The following is a 19,887-nucleotide window of genomic DNA, read 5'->3' on the forward strand; positions in this document are numbered from 1 at the left end:
CGAATATTATTTCTTTTCTAATCATATTATTACCTACCAGTATATCAGTATCATAAAACTAGTTAAAAAAATATTTAGTTTTGGTGTAAGACTATCATGAAACAATAACAGATAAAAAATTAGAAGTGTTGATAGTTTTACTTATTTGTATTGGGGCTGTATCTAGGTAACAACAAATGTTCTTGTAGATCTGATTTCGATCCTTGTATTATAAACTTATGAGCAAAATGTATGCCGTATGTTGTATGACTCGTGAAGTATGAGTGACATAACCAAACTTAATTTTTAACTGTTTTTTGAAAAGTTTTTTTTTCTGCTTATACACTGTTTTCATTTAAAAATGAGTTATATGAAGAAAAATTGGGTCGCAAAAATTATTTTATGTTTTCAAGTAGAAATACAAAGCTAAAAAGGGTTATAATTTTTGACATTTTAATTGGTATGTAATATCGATTATCTGCTGTTTTTTGGCGGATTTTACCTATGCCTTGTGTTGAATGTTGGAAAATAATGTATCCACTTGGTAGTCATATCAATTATATGGTAATGTATAAATATATATATGTAATGCAATCGAATTAATATGGGCATGAGTCAAATGTAACCAGAAATGATACAAGTTCATCATTCACAGCTAGAAAAATATTCGAATTTGTAAGTATTATATCGTGTGGTGGAAAGGTCTATCCAATTAATATTATCGTAGCGTATAATAATAATTTTTATTCCTTTGTTTGACTTAAGAAATATGTATTTTTTATTGTAATAAAACTTGTAAATATTTATTTGGTTCTTTAGTTGTCATTTTATACAACACAATTATTAAAAGCCATTGGCTTTTTTCAATATGTATAGATAATTATAATTGGTTAATTTTTATATTTAATTAATATATTACTGGATGCCAGATTCCCTATACATAACTACCTATCCATAAACGATTATTTTCTTTTATTTATTCCGTCATTAAGTGCCATAGAATGTAAGTGTTTTTATTGCGCATGATACGCAATTCTTTTATTTTAAAAAAATGGCAATGTTTATTATTAAAATATCCTCCAGACCAATTTAGGCCATGGTGGCCAATCTCAAGAGAGGTTAGCCAACTGCGCTGGACATATTATAGGGCACAAGTGTGTGCGCAAACACAGGTGTACTCTTTATTCCCTAACTCTCATACGCCGATGGGACGGCAATCGGACACGACTAAACGACTGACGAAAGAGTTCAGACGCAGGACCAACGGCTTTACGTGCTTTCCGAGGCAAGGGAGTGTACACTCTTCCAACTTCCAGATTCCGTTTATTGTTTACATTGTCGACGAGTCGATATTTTTTATGGAAAATCGGGACATTTTTTAGCTGACGCTGGCATCTTGAGGATTTTAATGCGTTATAAAAAAGGTTCCGTCATACTATGGCATAAATAATCATCACTGAGAATAGTTTCTTAAATTTAGGGACAAAACCGTCATACGCCTGAAAACACACGCCAGCAATTTAACAAAGTAATTTAACAACCTTTGATATGATATAAGGATTGTTTCTCTGTATTTTAACTGGATTAGAATCGTTTTCTAACATAAAAATAAGCAAAAATTGAACAATAAACACAATGAACGCTCCAATTGTCAAGTTTGTTTCGCTACTTGAGTAGCCAACTTTGACAAAACTGGTTAGGCGATAAAGGACAAAAGATTTGATAATTCTTTCTCTGTCTAAACCATTTGTAACGTTATTTTCGCTTTTTTCTTTCTAGTGTAAGTGAGAGGGAAATCGTCATTACGTCTATTAGTTTTTCTGTTTACAATAATTAGCAATGAAAATGATGTTTGACAACTGACACTCCTAAATGTCAAAATAAATAAACTGTCACTTGGTTGGGTTGTTGGATGTGTTGTGACTTGTGTATATAATAGACTCTAGACTGTAGTTGTACAAGTCTACATTGAAGATTGATCGTTGAATCAGATTAATAAATGAAGCGATCTTACGTATTGTGCTCAATTTGCGCAACAGTCAATAATTGAATCCAAGTTAATATTCCACTTATCAATGTAACATTCCTAGAAGCATAAGTGTATTATATTGTCATGTAAAATTATTTTAGTTTACAGTTAGATTAAAATTGAAAGAAAAAAAATAGTGGTACACATTTTTAAGAAGAATGACAAAATTTCTGTAACAACTTGATTTGTATTGTTGTTTAAATTGAGTTACAATGTCGGCTACTTATAACGATTACTATGATGGAAGCAAATTATTCTTGTTTTTATCTAATAGACTCGGACTACCAATTGATCTGGTAAGTAAAAAATATATTTTTATAGCAAGCACTTAAATGTTTTTGTCTTCGTCAATCAATTAATAACTTTATCTAGTGTATGTCTAAGAGTATACCTAAGTATGTTTAAAATAAAGCTTAAAAAGTTGGACCTATTTGAAAACAAAGATATAATTACAATACTGTAAGTGGTGTCATCTATGTAGTAAACATCTAACATACTCACTTTAAAAGGTATGTCATAAAATGTAAGAGTTATAATTATAACTTCATGTACAATTATTAAGATATTAATGATTTTGTTGATTAAGTAATATTTTAAACAAATTCCCTTGAATATCGACTTTTTTTTAATAAAGATATAATAAATAAGAGGAGTAAAAGCATTGTTAATCCTACTAGAAATAATTATGTTTTAACAACACATTTGAAATATGTACTACTTTTTAAATAATAGTTCTAATGTAAAAACAATTTAACATACCTAATTCTTGAACAATAATACAATAAATTAACTTCAATAAAATAACTTATTTTTTAATACACATATTAGCTAAGATTGACTTAGCTGTTATATATATAAGATGTTATATATCTTATAAGATTTTTATTCCAACTTATATTTCATCAATGTAAAAAAGAACTTAGTAAGAGTGTTCATAAAGTTTGCAGTCCATTATAGCCCCATTCCATGGTTAGAGAGCTGGCAAACATTTTGATATATAATTTTGCTCATGTTTCATAATGATAGCCATTGTAGTTCAGATCCATACCATTGAATTGGTCCAGTTAATTGAGGTTCTACCACTATTTTCAGTAGTAATCTGAACATCAGAAGCAGTCAAGTGCAAATAATATAGTATATCCTTCTTGTTTACAAATCCTATGTGTTGTCAATTGACGATTCCTACTATGTACTGTAATAGTGGCAGATAGTCTTCTTTGTTTTTTATTAATATGTTTGCCACAAGCAAATCATATACAAGCTTTTCTCACCAGCTCCATTCCTTCCTCAACATAAATAGAATAATTAGCACACTCAAACAATCAAGAAGCATAGCACATTATAAGCATATTCCTAATTTATGAACACTTGCAAAGCTTACTCATTATTTTATTTTTTTGCTATTGTTTTGTTTCAACCACTGTATTATATTTGTGTAGCACTTTTTATTTTATAATATTATCTTTTCTTTTCCATTAGGTTAATTTTTTCATTTCACAAATAGCTGCATTATGTGTGGCCAGATTTTTTCGAAAACCATTAAAGCTAGCCTCGCCAGAATTTAGACATTCATTGTGCCTTGTTATAGGGTTGCTTATGGGATATTTCTGCTTTGGAAAGTAAGTTTTATTGTTTTTTTAATTAGTATTTTTTTTTTAAATATATTTTTTTAAAATAAGTTTAGTGATATGGTATAATATTCATTATAGTATTTATAATAAATATAGTATAATCCGTTGCTCTATCTGGATCTGACAAGTTAGTTTTAATACTGAGCAAAAGTTTTCTACCATTTTTCAATTTACAAATTTAGTTTTATCTAAAAACTTAAATAGAACCAATGAAAATCAAAATAACAAATACCACATTCAGCTCCAAAAAGTATATCTGCTCTGATATGCTTATATTTAACGATTTAATAACATTTTTAGACAAGCAGTTCATTTATCGGTCCTCCCTATGCTGAGTTATACATTGCTGAAGACTGTGCCACAGCATCAATTAGGAAAGTGCGTATTTCAATTTTATTCATTAATTTTTTGCATTTGTAATATTTATCAATTGGACTATATAATTATGTAAAAAAAGAATTTAAAAAATTGTACAAAAGCTTGTAGCAATTTCAAATCAATGGTTGAAAGTTGTGATCTCAAAATTTTCTCTTCAAACCATTGTAACCAAGTTGACACTATTGTAATATCTTATTGTCACAGGTATGTACATAGAATAAGCTGAAAAAGCTAACACAATATTTGAAACAAAGATATAATCAAATATGTGTCAAGTTAAATAAAACTGTTTTACTTTCTTTCATTTTCAGTGTCATTTTGGCTGCCTCAATGATATATTTATCATGTCTTCATTTGCATCGTCAAATTTACCACACAGCCAACTACAATTTAGATATTACAGGTAGTGATTATTTTAAAATTTCCATTCATCATACTCTTTCATTTTGATACATATGTAAATAAATATAACGATGTGATGGTCTTATCTAATAACATGTTGAATTTATTTAAAAAAAAATACTCTGAAGATTATAAAATGTGAACTATAAAGTGAAAAATGTGTTAGGTATATATGTATTCTGATTATTAAAAACAGTATGTTATCTAAGTCAAAATATATACCTCAAAAAGCCTCAAAAGGATATAGACTATTCATTCAAATCTCTCTAAACGTTTTCAACATAATCGGAGAACATACATAAAGAGTGTATGTTAAAAATAAGTGTGTTATTTATAAACATTGCAATATGTTGAAAATTTCAAAATCAAATGTGACCTCACTGTAATCAGTGTCTTATGAATTAAAAGCAAATCTTTTGATATAAATAATCTCAATACACACAAGCAGCCCCTGTCGAGCTATTCTTAGTACAAAGAAAGGAAATTTAATATTAAAAAAATATATTTATACATATAAAATAGTTCCCATAATTTCTTGATAAGTACTGATCATGTAGTAGATTATTATCTTTGATATACCTACTTATACATTGTTACAAATTATTAAGCTAATGTATTTATATTTAATTGCAGGTCCTTTAATGGTCATAACACAGAGGGTTACGTCACTAGCGTATTCGTTACAAGATAATTTGAAGAGAAAGGAAATAAATGCGAACTCTACAAAACATTCTGAGAATGACGTGTGCAGAGTTGAAAAGATTCCTTCACCGCTCGAATATTTTGCTTACACTTTAGCATTCCAAACTTTGATGTGTGGACCAGTTGTGTTTTATCCAGATTATATAAGCTTCATTGAAGGAGATAGAGTTAACGGAGTTAGTTTTTTTTTATTGACTTGCAATGCACAGTATATATGTGCATATATGTACTTATTATTTATATTATAAATTTAATTAGAAGTTGTAAAATTTATTAACATATGTTATGTTAATTTGCAATTTTATTATATTCGTGTATGCAATCATTTAAAAATGTTTTAGAAAGACAAAGAGAAATCATTTGAAAAGGAGCCATCCCCTCGACTTGCTGTTTTATACAAGGTTGCTGGCTCTGTGGCTGCCGCTCTCCTTTACTTGTCTCTGGCAGAGAAATACCCGTTGAATGTACTCGAAGGTAAGTGAATACACTTTAGTGGTTTTTAAGGTTAAGAAATAAAATGAACAAATACTATATTATATTTTTTATGCAAATTTTTAAAAATGTTATGTTTCTGTTAAAAACATATTTATGATTTAAAAAAGAAAACAATGGAAGAATTGTTTACTCGTTGTTTTTAACATTTTAATCATTTAATTATGGTTATTGTATTAATGTAGAATTTTTTTACAAACCTCATTATATTAATTATGTTTTGTTATTATATTCATAACCAGCTGTGCTCGCGGTTTCACTCGCGTATAACTTACAGAAACTTAGAGCTGACTTATAAAATTTCAGTATATACAACATTTTTAGTTTTATTTTAATGGGATATTAGTATTTATTGATTTCGCCGCACCCTAGATAGGGAAACATACAATTCGCTATGAGAAAAACAGCATTTCCTTAAATCTATTCCTAAACACTTGAATGTCTTTCCCTGTGTGTTATTTATTGTGACTACAAACGATACCTTCACAGGAAATTATGTACTTTAAAACTAAAAGGTAAATCTGTGTAGTAAAAATAAGTAATTATTATCAACTAACCGACTAACTATAAATTTAACAAAACAATGAGAAAAAAATGTAAGAGGCGACGAAACGATTTACCTACCTAACTTTAACTAACAAAGTTATTTACAAACCACATTACATTGGAAGAATCTAAATCCCTGAAACTGTCAATTTTTTACTTTGTTTTGTCCATTTTTGAACTTTGCTTTGTTTTGTTGAAAAAACCGAGATGGCCTAGCCGTTAGAACGCGTGACGTCTTAATCGATGATCGTGGGTTCAAACCCGGGCAAGCACCACTGATTTTTCATGTGCTTAATTTGTGTTTATAATTCATCTCGTGCTTGACGGTGAAGGAAAACGTCGTGAGGAAACCTGCATGTGTCTAATTTCATTGAAATTCTGCCACATGTTTGTTCTACCAACCCACATTGGAGCAGCGTGGTGGAATAAACTCCAAATCTTCTCCTCAAAAGGGAGAGGAGGCCTTAGCTCAGCAGTAGGACATTAACAGGCTGTTACTGTACTGTACTGTTCCTATAAACATTCAATCATCATTATTTTATAGACTATGATTTTTATTTATTTTATACCATTTTTACCGAATAAATGTTCAACGTGATTCTTTAAATTTACATAACTTTTTATTTATAAACCGATTGGATTAAAACATATTAGTGAAAACCGCACCCAAATCAGTTAAGCCGTTTCTAAAATTAGCGTGCACAAACGCACAGACAAATAATTAAACAGACAAAAATTCTAACAATCATTGTTTTGGGTTCTATTGCGTTGATAAAGTCCTCCGGTAATAGTTTTACTCTTATATCTTCCATGTACAGACAACGGTTAGTTACAATTTTATTATATGTATAGATACATTGGCACGGCTGATGATATAGTATTGATAGTGTAGACGGCTCAGAGTTTTAAAAAAAGTCTTTTAAAGGCATTTAAGCATAAAAAGTTTTTATGTTACTTTGGTTTGATGCTGGTTTGGGAGCATGATATTTACTAGTGATTTATTGTATGCCAAAGCATCTACCAGCTTAGGAAAATAGCTAGCTGATACAATATACATCTATACTGTACATCCTCATTTTCGAATTTTCACAAATATTAAATAATAATAAGTTCCTTACTTACAGTAAATAAGTTTTTGGAATTATTTTTGAACTATTACAAATACAACTACAATTTCACACTCCATTCTGAAAAATTACATTTTAACATCAAGTGTGAAAAAGTTGAGATGTTGACAACACTGACATTATCGGTAACCTTTTTAATTATATTATTTTAATTGGAACAAGTGCTTTTTAAATTTCACAATAATGCTCAGTATAAACGAGGCCAAAAATAACTATTTATAAAACCGTACAAATAACTTGAAATGAATATAATGTTAATTTTATCATTGTTCACGCGTAATTAATTGGGTAACCATACTAATTATTATGCTTGTAAACGTGTTTGCGGGTTAATATAAACTTAAAAAGGCTCGTACAAGAAGCAATTGTTTGAACTAAATGGCTTTCAAAGCCACCTCTGTAAATAACAATAACTTACTATTATCAGTTCAAACTTAAAAAATAATATGCGATGATTTTCTGATAAATGATAAGACTTAATTACTGCTAACGCAGAGTTTATTGATCTACAATTTACGACACTATTTTGATAATATATTTGTATGAGTACCTACGCGCAATCTATTGGTTCGAAGGGTACTTGCTCTGATGTAGTATTTATACGGACAATGGCACGAATATGTGAACTTAAACAGTATGCGTTAGTTCTTTGCCAACGAAATCAAGTAATTAGTTGTTTCAAATTATATTTAAAGTAAACTACTGAATACTGAATTTTCCGGCCGAACTGTACAAAAAAAATACCATATTATTTAAAAATATTTTTACTTATATTCTAAATCGTTACATATTAAATATAAAATCGATAATGCACACGATAAATATTATTATTAATTGCGAAAATGGTACAGTCAGCATTCGCAGTTCCGAATACACTCTGAATGATAATGTTGTAAAAGATGATCAGAAAATTCCTATAATTTTTGAGAACTCATTGCCCTATTTGCTTATTGTTTTTTTAACTCCAACAGCTGAATCATAGAAAATGTAAAATAATGTAGCGAAGCTTTAATTTTAACGTTGTTAATAATAAATATATAATAAGTATGTTTAAATCATTATCTATTCTATACATATAATAAATTTGTAACTGATCGTTGTCTGTACATGGAAGACATATTAGTAAAACTATTACCGGGGACTTTATCAACGCAATTGAACCCAAAATAATGATTGTTAGAATTTTTATCTGTTTGTCTGTGCGTTTGTGCCCGCTAATCTTAGAAACGGCTTAAATGATTTGAGTGCGGTTTTCACTAATGTATTGTGGCTAACTTAAATCAATCAGTTTATAAATAATAAAGTTATGTCAATTTAAAGAATCACGTCGAACATGTTTTAGTTGAACTGAGATCTATATGATCAATCATATTAAATAGGGTTCAGCTTATGCTGGTATATATCGGTTAACTCGCCAATGCGTAGATATATGTCTGTCTTTTAAGATTGACTATAACCTTTGTATGGTAATCAAATTTGTTCTCAACATAATGCATTAATTGCAGTCGTTTTTATAAAATATTAATTTTTATTTGCGTGGTTGGTAGATAATTGCCTTTCACGCCGAAGGTTGTGGGTTCGATTCCTACCCAGGACAGACATTTGTGTGCATGAACATGTCTGTTTGTCCTGAGTCTGGGTGTAATAATCTATTTAAGTATGTATTTACAAAAGAAAAGTAGTATATGTAGTATATCAGTTATCTGGTTTCCATAGTACAAGCTCTGCTTAGTTTGGGATCACATGGCCGAGTGTGAATAATGTCCCAGGATATTATTATTATCTTATGAAAGATATCGAGATAAAACGAAAATAGACAGACAGTTTTTAGTACTATATACTAATAGTTTTGACAAATTATTACAACGCGTAGTTGAGTAGGTTGTTTGAAAATACTCAATCAATCAATCAACAGCCAATCGTTGTCCACTGCTGAACATAGGCCTCTCCCAAGGTGCGCCAAAGCTCCCTGTCCTCCGCCTTCCGCATCCAGTTGGTGCCCGCCACCTTCTTAAGGTCGTCGGTCCACCTGGCTGGAGGGCGCCCTACGCTGCGCTTGCCGATTCGCGGTCTCCACTCTAGGACTCGTCTGCTCCAACGGCCATCGGTCCTACGACATACGTGACCAGCGCACTGCCACTTCAGCCTGCTAATTTTGCAAGCTATGTCGGTGACTCCGGTTCTTTTCCGGATAATCTCATTTCTGATCTTATCCTTCAAAGATACTCCGAGCATAGCTCGCTCCATAGCACGCTGAGCGACTTTGAATTTGTGGACTAGTCCCGCAGTTAGTGTCCACGTTTCGGCACCGTATGTCATGGCAGGTAAGACGCATTGGTTGAAGACTTTCGTCTTCAAACATTGCGGTATAGACGACTTGAGGACTTGACGAAGGTTGCCAAATGCTGCCCATCCCAAGCGAATTCTTCGATCGGCTTCCTTCTCGAAGTTGTTCCTACCGACTTGTATTATCTGTCCTAGGTAGGTATATTCACTAACAACTTCGAGAGGTTTCCCCTCGACGTATATCGGTCCCGGCACGACATGCCTATTGAACATGACCTTGGTCTTGTCCAAGTTTATACCGAGACTAGAAAACCGACACCACCCTGGGAGAGGTTATCACCTTCGCGGAAGTAGAGTAAGTTACCGGACTCTAGAGTTATCGTGTCCTCCCCCTGTCTTCGGACTTCAGATAACCCCAGTATATGCCAGTTTATATGACTTAACTCTACTTCTAATTCGGCGAGGTGATGGTCCAGCCTCATCGAGCGTCCATTGTACGTTGCCATGTGCAGTCGTTTTATACGGTAGCCTGCCGTGAACCGGTGATTCTTAGCACCCCCTGCTCTGCCGATACCGCGACCGCTACCTTGGTCGGGCCTAGCGGGCTTGCCGGTAACTGGGGGCCGTTTTTTGGGCGCATCTGCCATTAAGGGGGGGGGGGTTGCCCATACTCGCCGCGCTGGGCAGGCGTGTTGGCGTGCGCAGTAGGGGGGTAAGATGTTTATGGAAGGGGGGACGCTGATGCCCATCCCCCCTTTTCCCCGTCCCTCAGTCGCCTCTTACGACACCCACGGGATGAGATTGGGGGAGTACTATTCTAAGCCGGTACTCCACGGCAATACTCATACGTACTTATTTTCGGTTTGTAAATATACTTGTTTCGTTGCCGCATATTTTTTATGGTTTTGTTAAATTTACAATATTTAGTCGGTTAGTTTAACAAGTGAAGTAATAAAGCCTTAAATAAATAAAAATTTAAAATAGTTAAAAATAGTACAAATCGTGATAGCGTGAAGCGGTGGAAGAATGCTAGCAGCATTTTCCCTTTGAATCGCATTTCCGATTCTCTCGGCGATAAATGAGCCACTTAGTCGGTTATTTGATAATAATTACTTATTAAAAAAACAGATTTACGTTTTAGTTTTAAAAGTACACGATTTCCTTTAAAATTATCGTTTGCGGTCACAATAAATAAAGCACAAGGAAAGACATTCAAGTATGTCGGAATAGATATACGAGAATCGTTTTTCTCGTCTATGATTCCAATTGTATTCGGGTGCGGCAAAAACCGAATAAATACTAATATCCCACGAAAATAAAACTAAGTGTTGTATATACTGAAATATTATAAGTCTGCTCTTAGTGTTTTTTTAAGTTATACGCGGGAGAAACCGCGAGTACAGCTAGTATAATTATAGCTCGACAACTGTTGTGGGTGTGTTGATCTCATTAAGCATATGTGAAGCCTAGGAATTCATGGGATGCCTTAGGAATTTTCTTTGAATTATCCAAAGCCTTAGATTGTGTATAACAAGCAACTTTGAACTTTTGAATTCTTATCGTAACGATATAATTTAAAAGGGATGATGTAACAGGAAATAAGATCCAGGGGTCACTTGTTTGTCATGAAGACACCTCAAGTTGTTTGTACGTTGTTGTAATACTACAATCTTGTATGAAGTAACAATATATAATATTGTTTGTTGAGGATACCTCATTGAATTTTTAAATAAAACAGGTACAATATGACGAATAATGCTGTATTAAATATTAAGAATACCAAAAGAAGTAAATTTAGCACACTGAATATAAAAATATTAATACTAATTTACTTATCAATGGATGGATGGAGTAAATACATTGACGGTACTCCTCGTAGTCGGCGTACCTATTGGGAGAGACATAGCACCCTACGATGGCCAAAGGGCCCCAACGAACTGCAACAAATCCCTGCCCCCTTTCAAGCAGGGAACAAGGTGGGACCCCTTCACCACCCGCCCAGTACACGGCAACGGTTCCAATGACGTTCCCAAACCAGCGAGGGTGGTCGGGAACATTATAGGCCTCCGCCATGATCGCGAGACCTATGGACCGCTCCGCAACGGTCTGCATCAGCAATTTCTGAGCGTTGCGGCAGTGGTTAAGGTTCGCCTGGATCACTCCTACACCCGCGAATTGGAAACCTCCATTGCCTCCTGAGGGCTAGGGCCCGGTGCTGAGGTGAGAGCCGCGGCGGTCGTCTGGGTTGAGACAGGAGGAGAAACTTTTTTTCTTCCTCCTTCCCTCCGTCGGGCAGCACCCTTCGGCGCTAAGACGGTGAGCCGAAGGACGACTCATGTCCGCGCAAAGGGCACTTCATCGACCGAGAGGTGCAATTCTTCGCCCTGTGGCCAATCTCGCCACAAGCGAAGCACCTGTCACTCCGGTCGACGGTGCTTGAGCACCTTTGCCCAAACAAAGTCGGAGAAGACCTGTCCCTGCGAGCAATCGTGTCGGCGATGCTTCGCAGGGAATCGGCGTGGAGGGCCGTAGCCTCCTTCTGTGAGACCGTCATGGTCCAGAAGGAGACGGCGGAGCGGGAACGGGAAAGGGCCGATCCTGCTCGGCGGAGACGACGACGGCGTCGTCCCGGCCCTCCCATAGTCCCGTCGCGCGTGGCTTAAAAGATAGGGCGTAACCCTGGAGTCGTGGATGCGTGAGGTGGGGTCCTCGCGTGTCTCATTTCAGACGGCCCTGAGGAGGACGGCAGCCGGGATGCCCTCGCGCTGCCGTACGCACTAGCAAGGAGTGCGGAGGGGGGGCGGGATTACCTTTGCCCCTTGAGGAGAGCTCCGCCGAGCCACGAGCCGACCAAAGCACGGGAGAGGCCGAGGATGCGTATTTACACGATCCCGCAGCCTCTCCGATTCGTGCCGAGGACGGCCATCGCAGTGGTTTTAGTGGGTAAGAATCCCACATAACCCAGTTCGCCTCCCCCATGAACCTTTCTGAAAGTTTCAACAGCGTAAAAAAAAAGAAACAGACGGATTTTATATGCCGTGCTCTTGAACTTAAATTGTAATAATTTAAACGAATTGGCCTACTGGCATTTAGCTCTGTAACATTTGCGGTTCAAACAACAAGACTATTTACTGACGTTGATACTTTGCTTTGCTTAGTAAAGGTATTTCAGTTAATTTTAAAGTGTTACAGCTTCATATTTTGTGTTAACGCATCCGCTATCCATACGTTATTTATGCTGTAAGAGAGGGCTATACGCGTAATACGAAACCTAAAAACTAAATAATTAATAAATTTAAAGAAATTAGAATATTATTAGATGATTACAAAAATATAAAAGAACAAAAACAATCTTATTGTTACTCGATTGCATAGAGATAATAGATAAAACGAAATTTCACCAACTTTTTATCTTTACAGAATTAAAAGATCCCACATCTGAGGTATCTAGATCGTGGTCCGCGTTATATCTCTTGTGGTACGCGTATCTGTCAACCCTCGTAGTGAGATGCAAGTACTACCACGCGTGGTTATTATCTGAAGCCATCTGTAACAATTCCGGAATGGGCTTCAATGGCTACGACAACAACGGTTCCCCAAAATGGGATAAAATGTCTAATATAGACGTTTTCGGATTCGAGGTAGAAATTTCTCCTAATATTTTATAGAAATAGTACTATTATCAAGATGATAATTTCTTTAATGACAAATTTAAACAATCCTTTTTATTTTATGTATTATCGAGGTATTATGTCAACAATTTCCAAATGCCTACTATCATATCATAAAAAATATTATGGAATGTGCCCAGTGAACTTACAATTTAAGTCCTTGATTTTGTATGAAATGAAAATGATTGATAAAATTTCATGCAATAACCATGTCACCAGTGAAATAATAGCATAACGACAATCCTGCGACTGAAATACTAGGTGTCATCTTTGCCCCCGAAAGTTTAAGTTACAATCTAAAAATGATATGTTACGAATTTACGTTTTTAATTTAATCTAAAAAAACAATTCAATGGGATGTTAGTCTTAATAATGAATGAAAATAAAGAGGGCCATTACAAAGCAAGTTGGCCCCAGTGGGAGTGTACTAAAGCGTGCGGTGCGCAGTTCGCGCAAAACTTCCGCGTGGCGGTGTCGAGTTGGAACAAAAACACGAACGCGTGGCTGCGGGTGGCGGCGTACGAGCGCGGCGGCGCGGCGTGGCGCACGACGCGCGTGTACGCACTGTCCGCGCTGTGGCACGGCTTCCACCCCGGGTACTACCTCACCTTCTTCGCGGGCGGACTCTTCACCGTCGCCGCTAAGAAGGTACTTTCTGCTGTGCATTGTGATCAAATACTATTTCAATAAAAAACATGTTTCTTTATTTTTCAATACTTTCTATATTTTACATGTGAAAACGAGGCATTTTTAAATGTATTAATTTTTATTAACATAATTAAATTAGAAATAATGTCGCGTGACTACATGTTTAAGTCATAATGTTGTGATAATGAGGCAGAGGCTAACACCGTAATACTACTAAGCTTAAAAAGTTATTTTGAATTTATCTTATGGAAATTTATATTATTGTAATTGTTTATTGCATCCTTGATAAAATAAGCCGTATAAATAACTAAAATAATAAATGAACAAAAAACCATGTTGACGATAAGAGATTATTTGTCGTTTAAAATCATAACAGTAAAATTTCTTTTAAAACAGTTTCGCTAGAACATTACGTTTATTTTTCAGATCCGCGCGTTCGCTCGTCCGATGTTTTTAGAGAGTCGTCCCAAAAAACTCTTGTATGATGCTTTAACATTTGTAACTACCAGAGTTGCTATGACGTACGCGACCGTCCCGTTCGTGTTGTTACACCTTTCACCAAGCCTCGCATTTTATGGGTTTGCATTTTTAATATTATTCTTTGTTTTATGTCTCTGTTATATTATGCAATGAAAACAGTACGTGATTTTAATATGTCTTTATTTGTAGTACAGCACTATTGCACTTAACTACTTATATCTACTTTATTTATACTTTTAAAGTTCCAATAACAACATTTATAACATATTTTGCGAATCCTTAACGAATTTACGATTTTTCATAATCTCGACCAATCATAGCATGTCTAATTCATGTCGAAATTGTTTATGTGTCTTTGTTGCTCTTGTAATTGGAAAAGGCTATAGCTTTTTTTTTATAGAATAGGATAAATAGATTTTTTATAGAGTAGAATATACTTACCTGATGGTAAGTGGTCACCAAACGCCCTTAGACATTGGCATTGTAAGAAATGTCAACCATCGCTTACATAGCCAATGCGCCATCAACCTTGGGAACTAAGATTTTATGTCCCTTGTGCCTGTAATTAATTGTTGAAAACTACAGTAACTACAGTAAATGTACCAACAATTCATTAACGTTTACTATTCGTTCAGTTTTACGCAGTATAACCTATAAACTTTTAATGAAATGTGATGGATGTGGTGTCCTTTTCAAATATTTCTTCTCCTTATTTAACTTCTGTTGGCGCATTCTATTGATTCAATTTCCCTTTTTTTTACAAACGCAGTTATTAACTCACATACGATTCTAATTTTAGTCTCAGAAGTAATTCGTTGAAACTAAGTTTTAATGTAATAGCGATTATTTATTTGAATAATCAAATAAATAATCGCTATTACATCGATATTATATAAAAAATATATTTTTTGTAATGCGTGTAATTTCTTAAAAAAACTTCACACAAATACGTAACGTTATTTAAGATTTAAAAAATTGTTCCAGGAAATTTTACTACTCCCTGCATTTTATTGCTTTAGGAGCAATGTTTTTACCAGCTAAATCTAAGTCGTATGGACCATCTCAAAACTCGGATATGTCAATCACTTCTACCTTTGCAAAAGACAACAAAGGAGAGGCGAATGGAAAACTCAAAATACCTTAACATAAATAAACCAGGATGTTTTTATTTGATTTACTATAGACTCAAATGAAATTTTTTTATACCATTTGTATGATAACATTGAAGATATTTTTATATAACACACTGAGCATTTATGTATGAGCACAAAACAAACAAATATTTAAAATTATTTTTCTACAGAATACCTACCTATTTACAATGTTAATATTATTCTATAAACTTAGTTTTAATTTAGAAATAGTAAGACATTAAAAAAATATTATTTTTTTAACACTATAATTATATTTTTATGTTACAGAATTAAACAACATATAAAAGTACATGTATGTGGTAGAATATTACTAACATATTTTTAATTTATCTCATGTTATTATAAGTTTATAATATATAATGTGGTTAATTATTTTTAAGCATTAATTTGTTATGTTTAATAACTTACCAATGCACACTCATTAGATGTATGTATATTTGATCCTTTTAAGACTAAAATGTCCCATTTACATAAAAATTAACAAACTGTGCATTGTCTGCCATTAAGTGCAATGTTTTAAAAATATTCTTAAAAAAACAAATCTGAAATAAGTTTTTTATCTATTATAAATATAAGCATTTAAAATTTATGATTACATTACAGTATTATTTTTAAGTTATTAATATTTTTTCATAAGTAAAAATAATTTATGAATATGTATCAATCACACTCCAGCTGAAAAGATTATTTAGTCAAAAAATATAGTTTTATAAGTAGGAACAATAAACAAATTTGTCATGAGTAAATCAACTCTTCAAACAAATAAGCTTTCAAAAATAATCTAGGCCCCAATAAATGTTATCAACAATGTATATTTGATAAGTTAGTCAGGTGAAATTCATTAATATTTTTTTTACCTAATATATATATTCTTGTAATTTATTTGAAAATGAAATTACAAAATTATCCAAACAATAATGTTAAAATATTAAAATTAAGCAATTAGTTAATTTAGTTTTTTTTTTTCATTTGTAAGGTTTGTTATGAGTATAAAATTCTAGCTATGTCCAGCGGTTTTATCTACGTTAAATTTTTATTATACATGGAATATTAAAAAATTCTTAAACAAATACAATGTTTAATAATCAAAGCCTGGGGAAATTTCCAATAATCCTGAAAATATTTTTACTGATAACATGATATATATTCTACTTATTTTCCTATGATAGCAGTAAAACAGTAGACAAAACCGATTTGGATACAGGGGCAATTCCATAATAATAAATAGCATTTTTAAATTAATAGCATTTGTAATTTTTACCTGTTTATAAGATTACTTTGGACAAATAGACAAAAATATTGTTTTTTGTATAGATTAAAAATAATATCTAAATCTCTAAACATTATAATGACGATATTGTGGTGATATGTTACTATATTCAAATGAAACAAAGTATTTATGCTGTTTTGGCAGCTTTGAAGTTCCTATAATACAATAAAATCATACATAAAAATTCATGTACAATAATTATAATTACAATTTATTAAAATTTAAAACTATTATCATTACACCAAGACTATGGGTAATAAAGTTCTTACTTTAATATAAAAATTTCTTATCACATGATGTTTAATTAAAAAAATGTTTGGATAATTACTGCTATTAATATATCAGGTGAAATTAATTAATGTTTTTAGCTATTTTAAGAATCTAAATTTACAATATATTTACTTTTTACGGTTAGAGATCTGCATTGTATTTATTTTGAGAATAAGTACAGAAATGTTCTAGTACACTGTTACCTTTTATTGATGCCATAGTTTAATTAAATCTACGAACTGGACCCGACTGTTTTTTGAACATAATTTGTAAATGGTTAAATTATCAAGCAATATGAAAACAGTAACTACTGAAAATATTAGACCCCGAGGCTTTCAACAATCAATCTTTTATTTTAACATTTTTATTGTATTACATTTTTTTTCATTACTCCTGTATACATTTGGTAAAAAATTTAATAATTGAAACATATTGTATTATCAACATAGTACCAAAAACCAAACAATTCTATTGAACAGTTACTGAATGTTTTAACATATGCAATATTATATCTACTTATTAACAACAGTTGATGTGTTATCGTTCCATATATACAATAATTTCATGTAACATACAAAAGTAACCAATTATTTCAGCTAATTACTTATCCAAGTTATTTCATTGTGAGCTTTTCCATTTACAATTTATGTTATTTTTTTAAAGAATACAAAATACTGACACCTATTTTAACATCATATTGTTAATCATTAAATAAAATAAGATAATTACAGTATTTTTGTAAAAAATGTCGTTAATAAAATAGAGAGTTGTCTATTGTGTAAATTTGATATCTTACATGAAACTGTAACTTATATGCTATGGTTGCTATGTTGTGATGTTTATAAAATAAAAGTTTATTTTAATGAACTGCTTTTCAATGTAGATGGTATTACTTTTTTTTAGCTTCTTTTATTGCCATAAATGCTTGTCTCAAACAGCATAACACTCCAGGAACATCATTTGTTTCTTTTAACTTCTGTTGAAGATCCTTAAATGTTTTGAGTTTTGGGTTGATGCTCTGCACTAAAACATATCAGTGTTATTGTTGTATTTCAAAATTTTAACTACTTAATTTATCACCATATATATAGTCCGCCAGACTGATTCCCGCGGTAGCCAATCTCAAGAGAGATCAGCCAACTGCTCTCTAATCCCTAACTCTCATAGCCCAATCACTCCGACGCTCCAGCAATGTGACACCGACCGGAAAGAGTTCAGGTGCAGGACCAACTCGCTACATGCTTTCGAGGCACTAAGAATTTTCAACATAAAATCTCAATAATATATTATTGGCTCGACCTGGGATTTGAACCCAGGACCTCCGGGTCCACGGCCTTACATGTAGCCACTAGACCAACGAGTCAGTCAATCATCATATAGTTTTATATTGAAGAAACCTTATGATACTTAAAATACTTACATTCATATTTTCCTGATTCAATGTTTCGTAATAATCTAACTGAATAGTTCTCTGTCTCTTTTTTAGCTTCAGTAAAAAATTGCACATAAACAACCTGGGAATTGTCACTTCTAGATTCTATTGAATAATATATCTTTAAAAACTTCTTATAGCATTTTTTAGCCATTAAAAATGCTTCATGTGTTTCTTTTATCTCTTGCGTGAGAAGTTTTTGATCTGTAACATTCAAAGTAAATTAATACTCCATACAGGAAGACTAAATATGTATATGTTAAATATATTTTTGCTTCAAGTAACTGGAATATCGTCATAATATATAAAACAAATGAATTCATGCTATTAGTCATTTAATAAGCATATTCACAGTAACAAGAAATATGTATTTGTTATTAGAAAACGCAACTGGCCTTGCTTGAAGTTCTCATATTGGGTTTGCTGCTTAGTTAATTCATTAAGTTGTAAAGCAATTTCTTGTCTTAATTCTTTATTACTCTCAATGATTAATTTCAATTCTTCGTCGTATGTTTGGGCTATATTCGCTTGATAATTAATATTTTCAATTAAAAATCCGTCTTCAAGAGCTTTAAGGACATTTTCGCATATGTTATTTAATTGTAACTCGAAATTGCTATAACAACTCTCTTCAATTTCACTAATATTAATTTTATAATTCCACTTTGCTTCAATTACGCTCATTTTGCAAATTTGAATATACACACAACATTTAATTATTTATTAGCAAAAGCTCATGGAAGTAGACCTAATTCTTTTAGATGTCCTTTTTTCGTAAACTATAACCGGTCTTCTAAACATTAACAAAACACAACTGCAATAAGTAACTAATGATAAAATTTCATTTGCGATAGAGCCACAAGTTAAAGATACCTAACGTTTATTTTTCAAAAATCAAAGCTAAATCCCATTTGAAATTACCGACAGCCTGACGTTAATGACGAACTGTCAATGTATTGCCAGTTATAATTATAATATACTGATTTAGGCCTAGTACGCACTGTGATTAAATGCGAGTTGTTTAGGAATAACTGAAAATACCAAACCATGTACTTTTTAACGTTTTTGCCTAATTTTATTTTATTACGATACTAAAACGTAAAAAAAAGTAATCAAAAAAAGTAAAGCTAGTGAGTGAGTCAATTAAAGATTCAAATCACATAAATCTTATTACATTTTGCCCAATCTACTTCATACAATTAATCGATCGAAATACAGTTTTATTCGAATAACTTGGGAGAGTCTTTAAGCTTTAAATAAATGATTGAAAAAATCTTTAATTAATCGTAGAACCTTATGTACCTTAACTTTTTATTCTTTTGATAAATATATTTATTTGTCATATTTACCTTAATATTTAAATAATTGAAGCAGTAGCAATCAAGACTTT

General features: G+C 32.5%; 2 protein-coding genes across 3 annotated transcripts; one reads left to right on the forward strand and one right to left on the reverse strand.

The window, feature by feature from the left end:
* The first annotated feature begins 1,892 nt into the window (after positions 1 to 1,892).
* On the forward strand, positions 1,893 to 17,193 carry LOC126770553 (lysophospholipid acyltransferase 6). 2 transcript variants are annotated; one of them, XM_050490006.1, is made up of 11 exons: positions 1,893 to 2,035; positions 2,110 to 2,304; positions 3,488 to 3,627; positions 3,940 to 4,017; positions 4,329 to 4,420; positions 5,053 to 5,297; positions 5,463 to 5,595; positions 12,993 to 13,213; positions 13,691 to 13,891; positions 14,318 to 14,469; positions 15,356 to 17,193. In XM_050490006.1, the coding sequence occupies exons 2-11, from the start codon at positions 2,221 to 2,223 to the stop codon at positions 15,513 to 15,515; spliced, it is 1,506 nt and encodes a 501-aa protein (XP_050345963.1). In that variant the 5' UTR covers positions 1,893 to 2,035; positions 2,110 to 2,220; the 3' UTR covers positions 15,516 to 17,193. The 2 variants fall into 2 exon arrangements, with proteins under 2 accessions (XP_050345963.1, XP_050345961.1); XM_050490004.1 differs by having other exon boundaries at positions 1,893 to 2,304.
* Positions 17,194 to 17,337: 144 nt separating this feature from the next.
* LOC126770655 (uncharacterized) lies at positions 17,338 to 19,408 on the reverse strand. The gene is made up of 3 exons (XM_050490163.1): positions 18,893 to 19,408; positions 18,486 to 18,701; positions 17,338 to 18,088 (listed from the first exon to the last, which is right to left on the reverse strand). Exons 1-3 carry the CDS (start codon positions 19,179 to 19,181, stop codon positions 17,955 to 17,957), a joined length of 639 nt encoding a protein of 212 aa, XP_050346120.1. The 5' UTR covers positions 19,182 to 19,408; the 3' UTR covers positions 17,338 to 17,954.
* Between the last annotated feature and the right edge of the window lie 479 nt (positions 19,409 to 19,887).

This window comes from Nymphalis io, chromosome 9 (genome assembly GCF_905147045.1).
Source record: "Nymphalis io chromosome 9, ilAglIoxx1.1, whole genome shotgun sequence".
In the NCBI taxonomy this organism is placed as follows: Eukaryota; Metazoa; Arthropoda; class Insecta; order Lepidoptera; family Nymphalidae; genus Nymphalis; species Nymphalis io.